This window comes from Asterias rubens, chromosome 18, assembly GCF_902459465.1.
Source record: "Asterias rubens chromosome 18, eAstRub1.3, whole genome shotgun sequence".
Taxonomy (NCBI): Eukaryota; Metazoa; Echinodermata; class Asteroidea; order Forcipulatida; family Asteriidae; genus Asterias; species Asterias rubens.
The window spans coordinates 10610394-10632514 of record NC_047079.1 but is presented as its reverse complement, the minus strand read 5'-3'; the positions used below and the strand labels follow the sequence as shown (position 1 = coordinate 10632514).

The following is a 22121-nucleotide window of genomic DNA, read 5'->3' as shown; positions in this document are numbered from 1 at the left end:
GTGCTATCATCTTTTGCTTATCCACAAAAAGGAGCCAAGCACCACAAAATTATGCTTACCAGAGTAAGATTACCAGTCAAAATACCATTTAACATGTACGATTTGTAACTGGTATCCTGCTCATTTCTGCTCAACAGAAAATTGTTAAGCAATAGTTTCTGCTTTATAAGCAGCTCCATGAAATTGAGCCCAGTTGCCAGAAACAAAACTTGACTTAAACTTACATCCTGCGAGTTCTTCACGTGATTCAAGTTGGGTTCCACGGGGACGGTTAACACGACTCGCACTCTGCCGTTCTCTATCTCCATGACGTTGCCCTGGCAACCGTAGTTAGGCGAGCCCAGCATGAAGCACTGGGAGTTTGTCGGGTAGACCTCGTCTAGTGTTTTGAACTGCTGGAAGGTGGAATCGTGCACCGTTATGTCCTTAACCAGCATCTGATAGGCGAAGGGTACCGGGCGAAGGGCCCACTGTTTCTCTAAGGTAATGATTCCATTCACTCCACTGATGTATCTATAAATAAGTGGTCAATAAGTAAATAAATAAAATCAGCTTGTGACATGGTCATGATGGTCAACAAGTAAGTTGAGTTTGAGACATGGTCAATAAGAAAATAGTTCAGTTTGTGACATGGTCAATAAGTAAATAAATAAAATCAGCTTGTGACATGGTTAATAAGTAAATAAATAAATCCAGTTTGTGACATGGTCATTAAGTAAATAAATTCAGCTTGTGACATGGTGAATAAGTAAATAAGTAAGTTCAATTTGTGAAATGGTCAATAAGTAAACAAAAACTTAAGTTTGTGAAATGGTTAGTTATTAAATAAAACCATTCAGCTTGTGACATGGTAAATAAGTGACTAAATAAATTCAGTCTGTGACATGGTCAATAAGTAACTAAATACATTAAGTTTGTGACACGGTCAATAAGTAAATAGATAAGTTCAGTTTGACACATGGTCAATAAGTAAATGAGAAAATTCAGTTTGTGGCATGGTCAATAAGTAAATGAATAAGTTCGGTTTATGACACGGTCAATAAGTAAATAACAGAATTAAGTTTGTGAAATGGTCAATAAGTAAATAAACACATTTAGTTTGTGACACTGTCAATAAGTAAATAGTTAAGTTCAGTTTGTGGCATGGTCAATAAGTAAATAAGAAAATTCAGTTTGTGACATGGTCAATAAGTAAATAAGAAAATTAAGTTTGTGACATGGTCAATAGTAAATAAGAAAATTAAGTTTGTGAAATGATCAATAAGTAAATAAGAAAATTAAGTTTGTGAAATGATCAATAAGTAAATAAGAAAATTAAGTTTGTGAAATGATCAATAAGTAAATAAAGTTCTTACCTTCTTCCCATGAGTGGACATGCGTACACGATCACATAGGTTGGCCCAATCTTCACTCCTTTCCTCTTGTGATACCTGTCATGAAACAGCAGTTAAATGAATACCTTTCAAAAGTATTGTTCATGAAATAGCAGTTCGATTGAGTTATGTAACAATTCCTTTACATAGCACCATGTTATAGTTTAAAAGGAACTGTGGCACAAAAAGCTGCCAATCGAAACAGGAACAATGGGGGGAACCCCTTCTCTTGATGATAAGTGCACTGGGTTCTGTTATGTGCATTACACAACACACTGGACCAACGGCTTTATGCACCATCTGAAGGACGCAGCAAATATCATTAATTGCTTGCTTAAGGACACAAGTGTCACAACTGGGACTCAAACACACACTCAGCTGATCAGAAACACCAGAGTTGAGTTTGGTGCTCTTGACCGCTCGACCACAAAACGCAACAAAAGTATAGTATGTTATTCAGCAAGGATATGGCCTGACTTTCTCTAAAAGCTTGCAAGGAAGTAAAAAAAAAACAGATCTGAACAGGTACCTTTCTTGGATGGCTTTGATGTCCCTCACCCAAACACCGGCGTCAAAATCTGACATCTCACGAGACATGACACCCAGCGGCTTGTCAGTCGAATCCGGACCCTTCAGCTTGGAATCTTCAAGATCATACCTGGATGAAAAGGTCATGAGAGGTCAATAGAAGAGAGGTCATGAGAGGTCACACTACCTCTTTTCTCTAAAATGTACATCACTTTAAAGAGTGCCATTTCTAACAATGTTTTATAATATCAACAGCTCTTCAGTGACCTTCACCACATAAGTTTTTTAAGGTCAATAATTTTTGGAGTAATTACCAAAAGTGTACACTCCCTTCAACGCAAACTGTTCTGTGAAAATAATTTCTTTAGCCTTCGAGAAAGACTCTGCTAGGGTAGAAAAGTCAGGCCATTAACTCTTTTTTTGCATTTAAACAATAGGTCTGTTTTGGTTGGTAAGCGGTTTGCAACAGCTAATTCTATTTTCTTATTGGTCTGTGAAGAGTGAGAATTAGTGAAGAATGATGAAGATATAGCGCACCTCATGGCATCATCTGCCACAGCAACGACCCGCACTTCTCTGAGATGAGGCCACTCGGCAAAACACGTCTTTCCTAAAAGCTCCTTGGCAACATCTTCTGCTTTCTGTAAGAAAAAAAAATTTGTTTAATTACAAAAATAAACAAATAATAATAACAATAACCGTATTTATAATGCGCCTTTTGCCAAAGGATACAAAGCACCAGGTATTATTACTGCAAGGAGTGGGGCGAATTTTGAGATATAAGACCTAATCCTTAAGCACCATGTAATGGTTTACAAGGTGCTGTGGCGCAATATGCTGCCAATCCAGCCAGGAACACCGGGGCGAACCCCTTCTCTTTTTGATAAGTGCACCGGGTTCTTTTACATGCGTTTACACAACACATGGGACCAACAGTTTTACGTCCCATCCGAAGGACGAAGCAATGGTTATGTGTCTTGCTTAAGGACACAAGTGTCACGGCAAAATGACGGTTTTAACTTCAACCCATATCAACTGTCACCAGTGAAATGTTGCCCCCTACATTTACTCCTGGGGCTGAACAGGGTAACCCCCTTCACAACCTCAGGGTAACCCCCTTCACAACCTGTAAGAAGGATGTTGGCATGGGTATCATCCACAAGGAGCATTGCTGGTAGAGCAGAATGCACAACCTTCCCAATTGTTTACAAAGGAATTATGGTTAAGTGCCTTGCTCAAGGGCCGGGATGACCGGGATTCAAACCCACACTCTGCTACTGACAACACCAGAGCTTAGGTCCGGGACCTAGACAGGACGGCCACACCACGCAACAAAAACTAGATATGGATTAGTATTCTTGCTAAGTGAATAAAAGAAATTGATGTCAAAACAAATTTTCAAAATATCAAATATTTAAAATGAAATCAAAATCAACAGTCAAGGATAAGAGAAAAAAAGGTTTACGTACCACATCGGAATTTTCTGTCTGGACTGTCAAGATCACGCTATCCCCTCTACTGTTCTGCTGAAATATCTTGATGTCGTCCTTCTTCAATGTACTCTGCAGAAAGGTAAAATTACAAAAAACATAATTTAACTTTCAACAAGCGCTCGTTAATGAAATCTGAAGGACAAAAAATTCCCCCAAAATATTGTGAAAATTGCACAGATTACTGCTTAGTGCCTGGACATACATTACACACAGAATTGGATGTGAAGATGGGAAGCCAGGGAACTAGACCTAAGTCATCATGCATCATGTTGCTTTTCTATCACTCATTCCAAAATGAGGCTCGAAGGTCAACATGGTCTGGTACCTAGGTATAAAATTACAATTACCAACTCACAGTGAATTTAAGGTGATGTAGGGTTGGGTAGCCTGGGAAGTAGACCCCAAACTTGACTCCCTTGCACAGACCATGAAAGAGCTTGCTGGGGTGGAGATGAAAGGAATCCTTGGCTATCTCAACACACCTAGGCAGAACAGAAATTAGATTCACATTTTAACTGTGTACAAATGTAGATGCATTCACTGCATGATTTCATAGTGCAGGCTGGCGTAGTTTATCATCACTCAAAACCACAGTGCATGATATTGAAGGTTCAAACAGTAGGAGGGTTAACTGTGTACAAATGTAAATGCATTCAAAGCACAATTTCATAGTGCAGGCTGGCGTAGTTTATCATCACCCAAAACCACAGTGGATGATATTGAAGGGTCAAACAGTAGGAGGGTTAACTGTGTACAAATGTAGATGCATTCACCACATGATATCAGATAGCAGGCTGGGATAGTTTATGATATCATGTGGTGAATGCGCCCACCTTGATCATTATGACATTGCCCCGTTAAAGTAAGGACCAGTTAAAAATGACAAGCCAGCTAAGCCCAATTTCATAAAGCTGACAAGCATAACAATTCTTGGCTAAGCAAGAAATGAGCGAGGTACCAGTCGCACCAATGGTACCTGTGAAGTGCGCTAACTGGTAACCTGTTTTTGCTTAGCAAAAGTTTTTGTGCTAAGCAATTTTTTTGTGCTTACAGCTTTATGAAATTGGGTTCAGAGACTGCTGGCTGGTTATTGAAGAAGTTCATGGCGAATCCTGTGTACTAAATCTAGACATAACATAACGGCGATGTTGTTTGGGACGTATACTCACTTAGCCTTGCAGGCATTGATGTCAGGAAAGTGGCCCGGCATTGACGTGGGGTAGGTGTAGCTGAGAGTTTCATCACAGGTGTTCAAGAGATGAGGTCCGTGTCGATTGCGACCCTTCTCTTCATCGGTAAGATACTTGCTGACTTCATCCATGGCGGCCAGGAGACGTTTCTGCAAAGATGTATTAATAATAATAATATTAATAATAATAATAATAGCGCAACTTAAAACGCAAATCCTCCATAAGGCGCATACAATAACACAATAAAACAACTTACAAACAAAATTACAAATTTACACATGGAAAATTATGTATTTGTATAAATACTTAAAGGCTGCACCTTTGTTTTTTTAAACTGTTTGATTTTTAAACTGTTTGATTGGTCACGTTTTTTAAGTCACTTACCTCATCTATAAATGGAATGAGCACCACAGCCTCCCACTGCTGTAGTTTACCATTGAGGTCACTAGCAAAGTCCACTGGGTAGTAGTCAATAATAGGGGAGCTGTCCATGGTCATAAGTTTCTAGAGGAGGAAAACAGAAAACAAAATCTGTAAATACATGCACTACAAAGTCATTCAAAGAGGAATTTTTAATTCACTTCTATTAACTATTTTCAGGGATGGTGGACACAATACTATGACAATAATAACTTTGGGTGAATCCGTCTGTTTTAACCAACACCAAACAGTGCCCTCATTTGCTTTCACCAAATCTCAAAGGGCCAATTGGCTTCGGCACACCAATTTTTACCCGCACCCACATGCATACAAGCAAACGTGCTTTGTCGTTTCTGTTTTGGTTTTATAGTTCTTTGATTTGCCTTGAATTTATTTATTTTTTATTAATTTTTTTAATCTTGAAACATACACAATAGTTATAGGCTGCACAGGGGCTGTCAAGGTTAAAACAAAATAATAAAAACTGTCATCAACAGATGTGTAAAACCAGACCCCTGCCAACGATAAAAATATAATTGTGACCCGCTCTGTGAAAATGAGTCAGATGTAGGCAGTTTCAGGAATTGAGTTATATGCATGGCTGGAAAGAACACATCAGCAGCAGTAATTTTGATTGTGTCTAAGCTTTGGGGTGTATCGCGTTGCTGAGGTTTGAAATTAGCCACTACACCATTTTTTTTGAAAAACGAATTACAAGTAAAATGATATTTTAAACTACCATTGTGTGCAAAAGGATACAAATTAGACACAAGTATGATCACAAAATGGTTGTATTCATAGCTTTATTGCCTAAAAGTAAGTGTTCTAAAGGTTAACCATGCAACTAAAGATTTTGTTTTGATACATTTTCCACCTTAAACTGTCCATAACTTAATATTGCATTGGGCGACATGTGACTAATTTTCACAGAGAGGGTCACAATTATACAATACAAAAAGGAGATTGTATTTTTTGTTCTTGTATTAATGAGGTCAAATGAAAAATAATAATTTCAAATGAACTAATAATAATTTCGACCAGAATGACTCACCTGATACGGAAGTGGCAGGAGTTCCTTGCTGGCAGCGGGTAAGACACCTAGGAGCTGCTGGAAGGGCAAGAATGGCTTACCTCTCTCGTACTTCAAAGTGGCATTACTGAAGCCTTGAAGATCTGACATGTACGGGGCATAGTGGTAGGGGTAGTACCTGTAGGGAACAAACAAATGTATTTGTTATAGGGTGTACATGCAACTATGCAATGGTAATAAAATGTTCCTCAGGGTTACGTACTTGGCCCATTTCAATCCTTTTATTTTACTCACAAACCCAATGACTCTTTACGATTGTAAAAACAGTCAGAAACCCAGAACACTACCTTATGAACCATTTTCTGGAACCACTACAGTTTAAACATAACACACTGCAATAGGAGTTAAAGTGTTCCTCAAGGATATGTACTTGGCCCATTTCAGTCCTAATAATTTTCTCACAAACCAATGACCCTATACTATTGCAACAACAGTCAATGGTCAATAACACACAACACTGCCCAGACAAACACGTTCTGGAATCACTACAGTTCAAACATGACACACTGCAATATGAGTTAGAGTGTTCCTCAGGGATAAGTACTTGGCCCATTATATTTCACTCACAAACTCAATAACTTTCTATGCCATTGTTATTACACTCAATAACACACAACTTCCTGGAGAAACACTATCTGGAACCACTACAAATCAAACATAAAACACTGTATAATCTATTGTGTAATCACACAGAGCAAAGCCAAAAAGGTTCCTCAGGGATACGTACTTGGGCCATTTCAGTCCTTATATTGTACTCACCAACCCCACGACTGTATGCCATTGTAGTAATAATCAAGAATCCACTGAATTGCCAAGATGTAGTTGTAAACAATTTCTGCCAATTGATTGCTGCAAAATAAATCAAGCATAAACAAGTTTAAAATCTTTAAAAGTCACTTGAACAAGAATCAGCTTGGCGTATATTGACTGGTAAGCGATTCAAATGTTGTTGTTGAGCGTGGATAAGGGAGGTTTTCTTACTCTGTGATGTTTTCGACTTCGAACTTGTCCGAGTAGTAGGCTGCCTTGTGAGCTTTGAACTCTTCTTCAAACGTGTCATCGAATTCATCATCATATGAGTCTGTAAGGATGGAGATAAATTCCATTAACGGGTCATTTACACAGTTGAAAAATGGACCCCAAAAGGGAACTCTTTGTTCAACTTGGCCCCCACAAAGGAATTCTTAAAAAAAGGGGATAATAGGACAACAATGAGCAGGAACCAGAATCCTAAGATTGTCCATGTGCGAATGTGTGTGAGTACACACATAGCATTATGTATGACATGCAAAACTTTTGAGGGTCAGAGGTCATCGGGAGGGTAACCAGCAGGTAATAAAGTTAGGTACTGGCATTATTCAGGAGCCTGAAATGTGGCGTCAGATGTTCAAAATAGGTTCAACCTGGAAAAGGGGTTCAACCTGGAAAAGGGGTTCAACCTGGAATATGGGTTCAACCTGGAAAATGGGTTCAACCTGGAAAATGGGTTTAACCTGGAAAATGGGTTCAACCTGGAAAATGGGTTCAATCTGGAAAATGGGTTCAACCTGGAAAATGGGTTCAATCTGGAAAATGGGTTCAACACGGAAAATGGGTTCAACACGGAAAATGGGTTCAACACGGAAAGTTCAACCTGGAAAATGGGTTCAACCTGGAAAATGGGTTCAACCTGGAAAATGGGTTCAACCTGGAAAATGGGTTCAACCTGGAAAATGGGTTTAACCTTGTACCCAGAATGACAGGCAACCTCCGACCCAAAACGGCTTGCAATGTTAAACATTGACACAACCTTACCTTCACCGGTCTGGAAGGCAGTGTTCTTTGACCCTGAATCAGGCTTCACCTCAGGGGCTCCCATCAGTTCATCCAGATTATCAAGCACTGAAAACTGGTTGGTCAAGGCCTGAGAATAAGGTTGAAAAAATACTTTTAAGGGAGTTCAAACTACATGTAGTTATTCATAAATTATGTAAACAAGGAACGGAGTGTGTTAAAGGAAGGGATTATTTGGGGAACCCTTTGCCACATATCTGACAGGGTGTTACAAACAGACAAACAGGAAAAATGGGTGACGTTTTAAGATAGCACGAGGTTACATTTTTAAAACTTGTTACCTTGGCAGCTCTTCGTTCTTTCTCTTGCTGCTTCTTGCCTTTAACCTTTTCACTCTCCCAGGCACGAATGTCTGTCTTTCCAGCGAATAAACCAAGACTAGCATTGCCCTCGTCAAACTTTTCCCTGTCAAACTGGACAACAAGATATCAAAAAACACAGTCAATCTAGACCTTTGAATAAGAAAAAACCGAACATACCAAAGATTGTTGTAAACTTAATTTGCTTAAAGCAGGCGTGCAACTGTAACTTCACCAAAAGAGAGGAAATTACAAAATTACATTGGTTTTGTACAGTGTTTTTCACGTTTGAATTTCACAAATGAGAATATAAAAAGATGATTTCAGCTGATCCGAGGAAAAGTTGCATGCCTGTAAAAGGAGTCAACATCTTTCCAGGACTGATACTTTTCCTTGAAAAAGGGCACCTCTCGGAGGAATTTGTGAAGTTCTATTGGAACATTTCAAAGGGCATCAAGGGCATTGGCTACAGGGCAACTGTCGCTGTTGCCTCTGTAAAGCTTGTCTTTCCAATCAAGAAGCAAAACTGAATTATAAGTAATCAAGTGGACAGTACTGCAGCTAGTGGAAATAATTTTACTGCTCTTACCTGCGCCAAGTGACCAAGGAACTTCTCAAAGCGTGACATATGCAGCTTGCCATGACTATGCAAGTAACCTAGAAGGGAGAAGGTATCATTCATTATAAACTTGTTCATTTACATTGTATTAGGAATGCTACATTTCAGAAAAAAACCGACTCATCTACACATGTACATGTTCAGCGCTTTGATCCAGATGATTCAAGGGCCCAATTTCATGGCTCTGCTTACCCTAAGTAAAGAATCAGCGCTTACAGAGGCTGGGAAATTCCACGCTTACGTGAAGCGTAATTCTTGGGTAAGCAGGGAATTGTGCGCATGCATACTCAAGTTACCAGGCATTCTTTGCTTACACAGCTAGCGCATAAATTTGGCACTTGCACAGTAAGCGAAGAACAGTAATTGAAGCCCAAATCCGGTGCTAAGCAGAGCCATGACATTTGGCACCGGTGCTAGGATGTGTATCGGCCGCAATTCATGTGTCCCAAGCCTGATTTATGCTGCAGGGAGAACTCTACTACATGTATACTTATCTATTATTCTGCAAAGTGCAAATATTTATTCAATAAAAAGGCTGTTTTTTCCCCCCAAGAGTTTCTTGCTGTGTTTTAATACAAGAAGCGGACTGTATCACACTCACCACCGAGGGACGGCAGCACCTTCATGTAAGTCTTATAAAGCTGCGGCAATGCATTAGTGGATATATGCAGATCAGGCAAATGAGGGATGAAATCGTTGCCGACTAGAAATCCCATCAGGACCCAGTCATCGATGATCCTCTCCCCATCAAACCAATCTATCTTGGACTAAAACAGAAAGAAATTACTTAGACTTAATAATAATAATGTAACATTTATAAGGCGCACAGTATTCTTGAAACCATTCAAAGGTGCCGGCTGCTAGCAAGTCCCTGTCGTGGTTGATTAAACGACAGATTGAAAAGATAAGTCTTGAGGTTGCGTTAGAACGTTGACAAGTCTTAAAAGACCAATGCAAAAAACAATGGGTGCATTTGTGCGGTTTCATCAAGGGTTACCCTGGTTAAGTCACGTGTGAGCTGAGGAAAACCTGAGGTTGACTCGGCTACTGAACACACCAAACAAAAAATTAATCCGTCTTCCTTCATTCTAATGGTAATATTTAGGTATCCATTTCATGCTAAGATGAAACAAAACCCAGCCAACAACCATAGTATGCAGATTGATTTTGGCTTCGAACTTCGTTCTTGAAGGGGCACGGCAGATTTCCTCTGGTGAGGGAGGGCCTAAGGGCACTTCTGTAAGAAGTGTTTAAACTAGCAAACAGCACCACAACAAAAGCACAGGGAACCCTGGCAGTTGCTGTCAATGCCAAGTGTAGTTTCGAGGCCTGTGGGTTTTCAAACCATGTTTAGTTTCAAACGTGGCTTTATTCAGATCGTTTGCTGCTCAAAGTTTTGTTTTACCTTGACAGGGCTGAACTCAATCTCGAGGTATTCCCGCATGAGCGACAGATGTAAGAGGTGAAAGGTCGTCTCCTCAGGGGTCGTAGGTCGTTTCTGGTTGGCGATCTTACCAAATCTCACTTCCTCTCGAAGCAGGGAGAAGTGAGGCTCGTGAGATATGAGGCCAAGCATGATCTGTCGGGATTGGAAAAAAAATCAAGAACAGAATCAACAAAAAGTTCAAGAAATCACACAGACGAGTAACTGCGAAATGCAACAGAACCAACTATATGGGTCAACCAAAGTGGCGAGATTAAAGTCACTGGACACCTTTCAAGCCCGGATGAAGTCTTTTAATATTTTAGTCAGAAATTATGTTTTCTGAAAAAAATTAGAAGGAGACGTTTCTCACAACTATCAACAGCTCTCCATTGCTCGCTACCAAGTAAGTTTCTCTTGAGTAATTACCAAAAGTGTCTAGCCTTTAACAAATGATGAATGCAACCAACAACCCTTTTTATTGGGAATGCAATTGAAGGCAGATAAAGAGAAGCATTCTGCCAACTTTGCATGTCGTGGCCGAGTGGTCAAGCACACATTACGTTTGACAGAACACATTCAAGGATGGTCTACTTCTGAGTATACAGTGATTAATACACATCCCTGCAAAAAGACACGAGTGTAGAATCAACAGACGAACTTGACACCCGTATGCATGACCGAATTACTTGAAAAAGCTGTACTCAAGCTAAGCTTGGGCAATATAGATTTATTTTATTCACGATATATCGCTGACAATATATCACGATATTTGATATAATCGCGATTAATTAAATTTGACATCATCAGTCTTCAAACTCACAGTGAAAGTTGTAGAAGAGACAGTCATAGCATTGTTCTAATGACATATTCTTCTGGTTTTACTCCAAACTATGGGGTGCAAGATGTCTCAGCTAGGAAATACATCGCGATATTGCTATACTATATCGATATCGCGATATATCGCGATAAATCTATATTTTGATTAAAACCAAATCGATCCGATATCGAAATCGTTTCCAAATGAGTATCGCGATATTCGATAATATCGTGATATCGCCCAAGCTTAACTCAAGCCCGCCCGTTGGGCAATCGAGTGAGTGAGTGACACATCACTGTAAGGGTAAAAACAATTGACATTCTTTATCCCCGATGTAAATATAACATCTATTACATGCACTCACCAAGTCAGCGTCTAGTCCGTAGAGGCAATGCCTAGTATTAGGGTCATAGTTCGGGTCAGCTTTCTCAGTTCGGATAAAGTCCATGATCTTGTGCTCTCCTTCTCCTGGAGTCTAAACAAAGAAAAATAGAAAACTGAATAAAACCTTAGATCTTTAAGGTAGGGTAAAAAGAAAAATATCAATATCAGCTAAATACAGTGTTTATTTTCTGAGAAAACGGCAAACAATTGCAATGTTTGTACTAAAACGTCAAGTCCATCCACACGCTTAGCGAGGCAACAGCAAGTACCAACCGCATCTCTGGCCTTAGATAAATCTGAATTCTCAGATTTAAATGATTTGAAGTGAAAAATTATCCGAACCATATTACTAGGATAGGCAGGCCTTTGTCAACATAGTTTATACTATCAACAGCTGCAGTGCTTTTCACCAAGTAAGTTTTGATGGTCCATATATTTTTTAGTTTTACCAATCTATGAATCTACCCTTGTAGCTGCTGGAAAACAGTGTTTTGTGTTTTGCCGAGAGGTCACCCCAGGGTAAATAATAAATAAATAAATACAGTCCATGACAGATCATTACCTCATGGCCTGAAAGGTAGACTCGTAGTCCCTGCCAGGTCGGGTCTTTCGTCAGTTTTTGACGGACGAAATATTTCAGCTGTTCCTGGAGGCGAACCATGAACGGGGTTCCGGGAGTGATGCAATTGGAATCGAACCTCTTCTCAGTCGGGAGGACCTCCCCTTTTGAGACAGCTTCTTTCTCTCTCTCTTCGGCTTCTTTGGCAGATCTTGAGAATTAAGAACAAGTTTCAGATTTTAATTTGAATAACTTCACTAATTTGGTAGCCCACAGGCCAAATTGGATGTGACTAACAATCAACAGATAGCAACAAATAGTACAAATGATAAAAACAGTACAAGAACTATGGTTCAAAAACGAAAAAAAAAACAAAAAACATAGTTAGACCAAACCATCGGCAAGAAATTTGCTCTAGAATGGCACAGGACCTGGGTTGAAATCCCACCCGAGTAAAGCGGGGATCATACTTCCTGCGAATGCAGTGCAAATTTTGACATCACAATTTGGCAGAGAGTCAATTTGGAAGAGTTCCCCTTAACTGAACTTTTGCAAAACATTTGCAGCGAAAATCAGAGCTGTGATGTCAAAATGTCAAGTATGAACAGGGCTTTAACTGAGCTCCTCGTTGGTAGGTGTGTGAGACTACAGTACGGCAACATATTTGCTCTAGCATGGCAAAGGACTTTTGTTGAAATCCAGTTCATTCATACTTCCTGGAAATGCGAAAGTGAGAATGTGATGCAAGTAATGTCGTCACAACAAACAATTCGGGATAGTTTCCTAGAACTGAACGTCTGCCAATTATTCGCACCAAAATCAGAGCTGTGATGACAACTTTGCTTCATAAGAAGCCTTTCCAGGAAGTATGAACCAGGTTTAATCGGGATCCCTACTGGTAGATGAGACTACAGTACCTGAACCTTCTCCCTCGTTGTTGATTCATCTTAGCTCTGGGCGCTACTCCATCCACTGCCATGAAGAAAACTTTCCTTGGCTTGATGATGCGGAACAGCACCTAGATCATAACAAACAAGTAAATGCAGACATTATCGGTAATTAAGAGTTCACTCCACGGCAGTGAAGATAATAATGTCCACTGAACGAAAGAAGTAGTCCCAGCCATTTTACCTTCCCCCCAGGGCCCATTTCATACATGTAAAGCCTGCAAGCACAAAAAACTTGGTAAGCACAGTAAAGTATTGAAACAGGTTACTAGACAATATTACATTAAAGTTTGCATTGTTGTGGCTGGCTCCCCATTCTTTATTGGCTTAGCAAAGCATACTCAAACATTCCTCAGTCCTGTTTTTTCTTTTTCTCCTCAAGTGCCATGAGCGCCTTCCTGAGGCGGATACCGGCGCTCTATTAAGTGTTCTTTATTATTATTATTTGTGAAACAGTATTTTCTGCTTAACAGCTTAATGAAATTGGGCCCAAGGAGCAACTAAATAAGCAGGACATATCTTGGCAGAACGAAGTAGTCTCCCGATCTATATTGTTTTACCTCAATATAGTGAAATATAGCCTTGAAAATCTGTTCCTCTGTGATGCGGAAATGAACGTCTTCATCATTTGGATGGGAGCAAGGATGGATGATACCATTCATGTCCAGGTAAAGATTATCAAATTCTGGAATCTAGAACAGAAGGGGAATAAAAGTTTGTATTACTTAATTAACAATCAACATCTGGTAGCATTACCATTTGGTTTCTCTACTAAAAAAAACAACCTTTTCTCGTGGGCAGTCTGGTTTGTGTGGCGGTACTTTTTCTTGTCTTCCACCTCTAAGACCTCGGCTCGCATCATGACGGTGCAGATTGTTTTTTTTCATAGTCGCTGTGGTGCAAAGAAAGCGGATCTGGTTTCCTGCTGAATCTGAACATTTATTATTTGCAACTTTTGCTGTAATTAGGTGATCTGAGAGAAGTATTGAGTGACTTATTCCGATGTATATAGGTGACAATTTCTAATCAATCAATCACAATGTCCAATTTCCCCGGGGGATCAACAAGACCAAGCCTAAGGGCTTATTATTAATAACAATAACATTGTAAGCAGCGCGGCTTGTTCGTTGTGAGGAAAATGCCCGTATCCTTTAAATTCTTCAAAACAAAGTAAGATTTAAAACTTAATTAACTAATTAATAATATATAATTATAAATAGCTGTTATTTTGATTTATCAATTTTTTTAGCTGAATTATAACATTGATAATTAATTGATGATTCTGCCACCATTTTTCACTAAATTTAAACAAACGGAATTTCTTCTTTGATTTTTTGTTTCATAAAGTTTTAAACGAGATATTATTGTTTAAAACTTTAACTTTAGTTTCACAAAAAGTGACAATGACAAAGAAAAAAGAATTAAAAAAATGGTGGCAGGATTATGATACGGAAAGGTTTTCTCTTCATATGCTCCAACCAGGTTCCTCCCTCCATGCTCCAACCAGGTTCCTCCAACCATAATATAGTGGTTTCATTTAGACAGATGACACTGCGTTGCTTTTTTTTTTGGTGGGGGGGGCCATCCATCCAGGATTCACCCATCCAATCCAACCAAAAAACAAAGGCACACGACACACGACGACGAGTACGCGAGAGAGAACACACACAACACAGTTTTTTTACCTGATTTTCTTTCACAACTTCACTCAAACATGGATATCTCTCGCTGATCCAGCGATAGAACTTGGGAACACCCATGATGTCTTCTTCTGATTATCAAACTCGAATCTTGATGACGATTTATCACAAAATCTGTCTCGAAAATAGGTTTTTCCCCACGATGTGCAACAAAATGTTTGTATCATCAGCAGCCGAGTTTGATCGAGCAAGTTCACGCGCACAAGTGAATGGAATGAGTGCAAGAACCAGACCACAAGGAAGGCACCACACTAAACTTGCTAGCCTCAATTCAAGCCGCTAACTTTACCCAACGGTGGCCGCGGGGGAAGGTGGGCGGGTTCGTAAATCTTGGCCATAATAAGTGCATTATGATACGCATCCAAAATTAATGAACGAATATCATCAAGACTTGACTGTAAAAAGGTGTCCCTCTTTTGCTTATTTACTTTTTGGCAACAGCTCCCAACCCCCACCTTTCCAACTGGATGGGAACCATCTACATGTGTACATCCATGCATCACCCAACACGGCTTGTCCTCCCATAGCTCCCTGGTTTGAATGTGTAATTTTTTTCTACAATCCATGTGGAAACATGTTTTGTTCTTTCCTTTACCACCGTTCCTAAACTTCTCCCATAAACAATGTATAAACACAAAAGTCCTTGCGCCCACAGTCTTTAGAGTATAATTGTTTTTTTTTCTCGTTTTGGTCCTCGGTTTATACTCGGCGTTCGAACTCCATGTGCAGTGAATTATTAAAACAGGGCCTTATATCACCCATAAAGCTTTTAGAAGAAAATTCTGCCTAGCAAATTCAATTGGTTAGCAAAAATGAGTGGAGTAGATTTACACATTATTAATGTAGGCGCGCCTACTGAAATGTGGATATTTGGTAACTATTTTTGCTTAAAAAAAAAGCAAAATAGTTTTCTGTGCTAACATGCTCATTATAAAATTGGGACCTGCTAAGCACACTTTTGAGTATGTGCACTACTTTATGATAAGTGTTTTCAAGTAAAATTTATCATCACTTCTCCAAAAATAAAGATTGAATGAAGTATGTAATGTATATTGCTTGACATTGTTCCTATATTCTGCCAGTACGATTCCTCTATAATGATATCCAATTGTTACAAATATGAAAAATATGTGTTTTAAAACTTGAATGATGTATATGCCAACTCAAGACAGATTTACAGCACTTTGCTTAAAATATTGATGGAGAAAAAAAATTACATCCCCGGTGGGACTCGAACCCACAACCTTTGAATTAGAAGTCCAACGCGCTAATCCATTGCGCCACGGGGATGTACTTAATCACGTGAGGCAAACATAAAACTATATACATTAAATTATTACAGGAAACGCGTCAAATTTGTCAGGATTTAATCGTTTGCGCAAAAATGCATAAGATTGTGTTTTATATCATGAAAATATTGTCTGAAGCTGCATAATTTGTAAAACCACAAAGGAATGTGGACCACAAAGGAGAGTGAGGATGGTACGGTTGTGTGCCCAACCCTGGCAATATTAGAATTCTCTTATAGTAACGGCCGTGGGTACGAGCGATCAAAATCACTTGTGTAGTTCGACTATGCTATTGGGTACGATGTTGTCTAGTAGTTCTGGTTACGTGTGACGTCATTTGAACGCTGATGGATTGAATTGGATGTGGGTTGGGGATTTCCTCTTGATTTTGTGCTACGGTATGGTAAATATCACTATTTTCTGTCGTAATAACTGAATAAATAAGGTATATTTCTATAGTACTTTTGAGAAATGTATTTATTTAATAGAAAAACTACCACATAGACTTAATTCATACACTATGTGGTATGTTTTTACCGATTATTTTTGTCAACAAAAAAACTAAATTTTTTAGTAAAAAGACGTGTGGACTGTCGTGGTGAAGAATAAGACTGAAAGTTCTGCGAACTTCGGACTTTGAATTGAAGAAGTCATTGGAGGGGAAAGATTTCCCTAATAATAGTAAACACTAATATCCTGCAATCTGCATCACCTTTTCAGAGAGATATATGCCTCCCTTTTCACTCATGTTTACCAAAAAGAAATGTTTATGAGTAAGCCATGACTCCATGAGGAATAATAAGAAACCTCCACAGAGTAAACTGACTAGCATAGCATCACTAGTCGGTAGTGACTTGCTGACTTGGTAGGTAGCCTACTAATTTATTAATATTAGAATTAAATAGTGATGGCAGGATAATGAAATCTTTCCGTTCCATTTATTAATCTGGATTTCAACCATTTCAATTTGTGGATAACTGTCCGTATGGCGCCACCGCTATTTCACTCATTTTTACAAAAAGGGATATCTCATCGAGGTAATTAGATACTATCGTCTATATTATTATTTCATATTGAGTGAAAAAGTGGTGGCGCCATACGGAAACTTTTCCCAATTTGTCAACATTCATGACATTTGGAAGTTAATTTTCATGAAATGAACTTTGAAGAAGTTGAATTGGATTTACAATTGCCTTTTCTTTTTCTTTGTTTTCTGCTTGGTAAACCTTAGATTAGAAGATGTGTGTCGTTGAGTAGACTTCGAGGGAAATACTACACCTTTACCGACGTATCCCCTAGGCTAGCGGGTGTGAACTCACTAGACTGTGTATTCTGAGCAGGGCCAGGCATCATGTGGTGGTATGGCTTCTCGCACGTTGTATTCCATTTCATCAGATGGTTTCCAAAGGACAACAGAGTCAAAGTGTGAGTTTTAATACTAACTATAGTTTCCTTGTGAGTCATTACACTGTACGTGGTCAAAATAAAAGTAGACCACTTGAAGTGTTGAAACACTCGGTCTGGTAGCTGAACCACAACCAATTAATTTGTTAGCACTGGTTCAACAATCTCCACCAGAGTCCACAGATAAGATTTATCTGGATTTTTCACAATGTGACTCGTGAGGAACAGCCAAACAGTATGGCCAATGAATCATTTGAAGTGAAACCTTTTTGTAAAATTGCATCAGTAAAGATAGGCCTAACGTCAAAAAAACTGTGTCACATATATTTTGAAAGTGAAGGATACTTACACATGTATACTTTCTTATAATCAGTGCCACTAATACTCTTTTCCTTGTTGTTCTGCAGTCGTGTAATCATCATACTGTTCTCCTTTGCTCTGCTCTTCCCGCAACTCTTTGTATTGACAAGGTGAGAATTGTCCTGGACAACATCTTTTGAAGAATCCTGCAATAATTTTGCCCTAGACTTGGACTTTACCCTTACATTTTCATGTGATGTCATATTTCAGAGACCACTCAAGTCGGTACTGTGGCCAGCATCTTTTTGATCAACTCATCGTTTCAATTGTCTTCACATTCTGCATGATTGGTAATTAAGTCTTCATTGTTGTTGCATCTGTGTACCTCTTTGATCCAAGGATAACAAGCCATGTCAGAATTAGCGGCTACAGCTTTGGCTACACATCATCATGATGCGTACAAAGACATCCTGAGCAACACCCTTAGCAACCGATGTAGCCATAGCTGTAGCCACCAATTCAGAAGTAGCCTAATAAGATCCACCAACTATAGAAGCTGGTCTGTTTCTCAAACCACCTCAGATCTGAGCCCAATTTTATAAAGGCTGTGAGCTCAAGAACTTGCTAAGCACCAACAAGTATTGCTTAACATTGATGTGACTGGTGCCCCACTCAGTTTTTGCTTAGCAAAGAAATTTGTCAAGCAGTAACAGCTTTATGAAATTTGGCCCTGCCACATTTTCCATAATTCAATTTGATCTTGTTCACTCAATTTCAGCTTTCACCATCATCTTCACACTGATGGACCCCGTACCATTTGAGGTGAAGGTGATGTTCCACATCTTCGGAGGGATGGGCTTTATCTTAGGTCTTGTTCTGAGCATCTTCACGTCCATGGCAGTAGAATGTGTAAGTAGTTCGGACTTTGAAGGTCAGACTTCAGACTACCTTATGTCAGCTCAGTGCGACAATGGACCCTTCCCATGAAATATGCTAATAACATTCACGCATGCGTACAGACCCTGTTGGTTGGCAAACGCCGTAGAGTTGTGCACTAAGCAGACTCGCAATCGCGTCTGCGTCACGCACCCATTAGCCGTGTACAAAACAGCACGATGTTCCCTCATTTTGCCAACCAAAACGTTAGTGCGCACGCGCTATGAGCAATTTACATATTTCATGAGAAGGGTCTATTCCCCGCTTACATCAAGTGTATTTCACGTTTTAGCAGGGAATGTTTGCTTGTATGCGTGTTTCTCCCTTCGGTTAGTAGGCATTCTTTCCTTACACTGCTAGTGCATAAATTTGGCGCTTGCACAGTTAGCGGAGAATGGTGATCGCAAGTGCGGAATTTGGGGTTAAGCAGAGCCATATAATCAGGCCCACTGCTGTTGCTCTATAACAATACGAAGAACGGTCATTTGGTGGTCTCAGTTGTTGTGATTTGTTGAAGTTTCAAAACAAAGGATGATCATGAAACAAGAAATATGTTTGTGTGCTTCTGTTTCTGGACAACAATGGCTTTCACTGGGCATTTATCCCAGTAAAAAAAATAAGATTGAAATGTATAGACGATGTGACCTGTGACATCACATGATGTTTACAAAAGAGCCACACAGCCTGGACTTCCTGCAGGCATAATTTGTACACTCAATGGAAGAAAACATCAAATTTTATATTTTACGGAGATTCACTGTCCAATTCTTACAACTTTTGATATGATGAAAGGGGGCACATCTCAAAACTTGACCAGCTTTTACTTTCACAACTCTTGGATTTACGAGGAAATTATGACACAAAATGTCAACTTTTCCATAGGACCAGTGTAGTGAAATTCCGCATCTTGCCTGCCAGAATACTGAAAGAATGTACAAGGTCACACTTATTGTAAACAAGGTTCACATGGTCTATTGACACCTTGCACGCGCGTCACACGCGGCGACTGATGCCACGCTCACCATGTTGGTGGGCAGTTAGGTTTACGTGTATTAACGCCGCGTCGCCTAAAATGCGCACTTCACTGCATAACGCACAGCATACTTTATGCATAGAGTTATATGTGAAAATGCACAGTGAAATTGCCCACCAGTATGGCGCATTCAAGATTTTTCTGAAATGGGTCAATAGTAGGTTATGGCAGAATTAAACTTTTGGATTGTTTGTTTGCAGCAAAACAACACAGTGGAGCTTTACTACATGTCTCTGGCCTCAGTCATCTTGTGTCTGCTGACAATGGGTAAGACATCAGCAAATGATCAAAATCAGATTGATTTATACTAAATGTAAATGCATTGCTGTGGTTCCCTTGGCAAGGCGTCAATACACATTTGCGAGGCCTGCCTGTAATAACCAGCCAGTTGATTGAGTATGTCTGCACATTTGTATGTATATCGCTGCTTTATATTTCTAATTATTAAAACACTCCACAAACATTTATTTAAAACCTACAATTGTGTTTTGGTTTTCAGTTTTCTTTGTGTTGATGCTTCCTTTCTGGCTGCTGAACCGTTGGTTCACAAACTCCGTCCTGGATAAGAAAGGAAGGACTGGGCTCTGCTACGAACCAACAGAATGCTGCTCATGTCTCTGGCATATCTGATCAGGATCAGAAAGTTTGTAAGAGATCTTGAACCTAGAGCCTATCCTATGCAAAATTATACAATAAAATAAGCTCATTTAGCACAATTTGGCTCAAAAGATTTTGAGACGCTCATTAAAAATGGTTTGTATCAGTTTTTCTTTCAAGACAACCATCAGAGTTTCCCGAGAAGGCGTCGGCTAAAGACATCCTCTCGCCCAACTATTCTAAACCTTCATTGGATATTGGCATGTCATCTGGCACGCTCGAAACTAGTCTTGGTCCGAGCGGTTCTTGTCGAGTTAGTTAAACCGTAAAACCATAGGGCCACAATAGTAATGTGTGCGGCGCTGAGAATGGAATCGCAACAGTTGAGTGATAATGAACAACGTCTTGCACCAAGACTAGCTCGGGACTAACTTGTGAACATGATTACATGTATAACTCCTGCATACCAAATTCCACATGTATTAAGAGTTGCCATTCTGAACCGAGTGTAATTTGTCTTGATCCGTCCAAAATAGATTAAAGAAGTAGATACTGTAAAATGGTATAACAAGACGATTACCCGCTACATGATTCCTTGATTGTATAAATGGTTATGTTTTGTAGTACTTGTAGATATTTGAAAGATTTGTAGATAGTTGTCACAGTAAATGTGAAAAGAAGAAAAGAGAATTTGTTTGTTAACAAATGTTTTAAGCCTTAGTACTTGGTTGATATAAGTCATGATTTGATGCACACAAACAAAGGGAAATTATGATATTTCAAATGAAGTTATGCTGTCGCATAAGAGGAGTTAAATTATTATATGTAGATACTCGGGAATAAATCAATGTTGATCTTTAGAAAGTATATTTTTCATTTTTATATTGTATATTTTGGTACTATCCTTAAAAATCATTGTTTAAAATAATGTGATGTGTATATATTTAATTGCAGTGGATATATAGATGAGTCAGTATGCATTTTGTCATAACATGAAAAATAAACAACACACCGTCCAGACAAATGTACATTGAAATCTTTGTTTGAACTTTCTTGTATTATTTTGTGCAATGGTAAAGTAACAATCCCACATCTAAAACTGAAACTACCTTTTTCTTCTCTCCATGGGGTTGTCTAAATAAATGGTCGTAGTTGACATTAATTTTTTTATATTTTGTGCAACTCGCGTTTTAATCTCAAGTTATAATATAAATACTAGTGTCGAGCGAAACATATTTGAACCAGTAAACAAAATGAAACGAGTAAGCAATATGTACAACAAGCAATGATTACACCAAGTAACATGGGACTTCACATGTAAAAACAAATTGGCCGTTGAGCCCGGACTTCTTGCAGGCACGATTTGTACACAGCTCAATGGAAGAAACAACAAATATTTACAGAGTATGGAGATTGCACCATACCATTTGTATAACTTTTGACATGACAAAAGGGTCACACCTCAAAACTTGTACAGCTTTTATTTTTACAATTCTTGATTTTATGTTGTAACTATACAATGTGAATATATCTCATCTGGGGCCGCTTTCACAAAGCAATACAATAGACCAATCCATTAAGCTCCGCTCCATTGCGTAATGACCAATCACAACGCAACAAAGGTCCGACATGCGTGGGCGTATGCTTGGCGCAGGCGGCAGAGTTGTGCAGAAAGGCATTGGAGAGGCTCACGTGTTCTTGCTCACACGTGCGTCGTGGGCGAAGCCTACTGGATCAGTCTATTCATTGCAAGACAAATAGTCAGTATTACCATAGTGATTTGCATTGTGACATCACACTTTACTTAGCAACTACAGTTGATTTGCTGTTACGATCAATCTTAGCTCTTGGTGAAATTGGCTCCTGCTGTGCATAGACCTTTCT

The 22121-nt window shown here is 39.2% G+C and overlaps 2 protein-coding genes and 1 non-coding gene across 5 annotated transcripts in view; 1 reads left to right on the top strand and 2 right to left on the bottom strand.

Moving 5' to 3' along the window:
• The window catches only part of LOC117302227 (5'-3' exoribonuclease 1-like), a 40140-nt gene extending 25290 nt beyond the window's left edge, over positions 1-14850 (bottom strand). Inside the window, exons 1-21 of the mRNA XM_033786062.1 lie at positions 14664-14850; positions 13539-13670; positions 12949-13049; positions 12035-12242; positions 11453-11563; positions 10251-10424; positions 9447-9612; positions 8816-8883; positions 8209-8340; positions 7889-7997; positions 7076-7175; positions 6854-6943; positions 6056-6212; positions 4969-5088; positions 4564-4733; positions 3750-3876; positions 3371-3463; positions 2439-2542; positions 1903-2031; positions 1356-1430; positions 225-513 (exon numbers count right to left, since the gene is read on the bottom strand). Coding sequence (XP_033641953.1) covers positions 225-513; positions 1356-1430; positions 1903-2031; positions 2439-2542; positions 3371-3463; positions 3750-3876; positions 4564-4733; positions 4969-5088; positions 6056-6212; positions 6854-6943; positions 7076-7175; positions 7889-7997; positions 8209-8340; positions 8816-8883; positions 9447-9612; positions 10251-10424; positions 11453-11563; positions 12035-12242; positions 12949-13049; positions 13539-13670; positions 14664-14738 — 2730 coding nt within the window. The 5' untranslated portion in view covers positions 14739-14850. The remainder of the gene's footprint in view (positions 1-224; positions 514-1355; positions 1431-1902; positions 2032-2438; positions 2543-3370; positions 3464-3749; positions 3877-4563; positions 4734-4968; positions 5089-6055; positions 6213-6853; positions 6944-7075; positions 7176-7888; positions 7998-8208; positions 8341-8815; positions 8884-9446; positions 9613-10250; positions 10425-11452; positions 11564-12034; positions 12243-12948; positions 13050-13538; positions 13671-14663) is intronic.
• A 1044-nt stretch (positions 14851-15894) lies between these two features.
• Positions 15895-15968, bottom strand: Trnar-ucu. Its single transcript has one exon. It is a non-coding gene; the product is annotated as a tRNA-Arg (tRNA).
• Positions 15969-16318: 350 nt separating this feature from the next.
• LOC117302306 lies at positions 16319-21860 on the top strand. Of its 3 annotated transcripts, none has more exons than XM_033786197.1 (7): positions 16319-16365; positions 17199-17392; positions 17779-17841; positions 17942-18021; positions 18450-18580; positions 19841-19907; positions 20140-21860. In XM_033786197.1, the coding sequence occupies exons 2-7, from the start codon at positions 17319-17321 to the stop codon at positions 20268-20270; spliced, it is 546 nt and encodes a 181-aa protein (XP_033642088.1). In that variant the 5' UTR covers positions 16319-16365; positions 17199-17318; the 3' UTR covers positions 20271-21860. The 3 variants fall into 3 exon arrangements, with proteins under 3 accessions (XP_033642088.1, XP_033642087.1, XP_033642089.1); XM_033786196.1 differs by having other exon boundaries at positions 16319-16370; XM_033786198.1 differs by lacking the exon at positions 16319-16365 and adding an exon at positions 16527-16832.
• Positions 21861-22121: the final 261 nt, after the last annotated feature.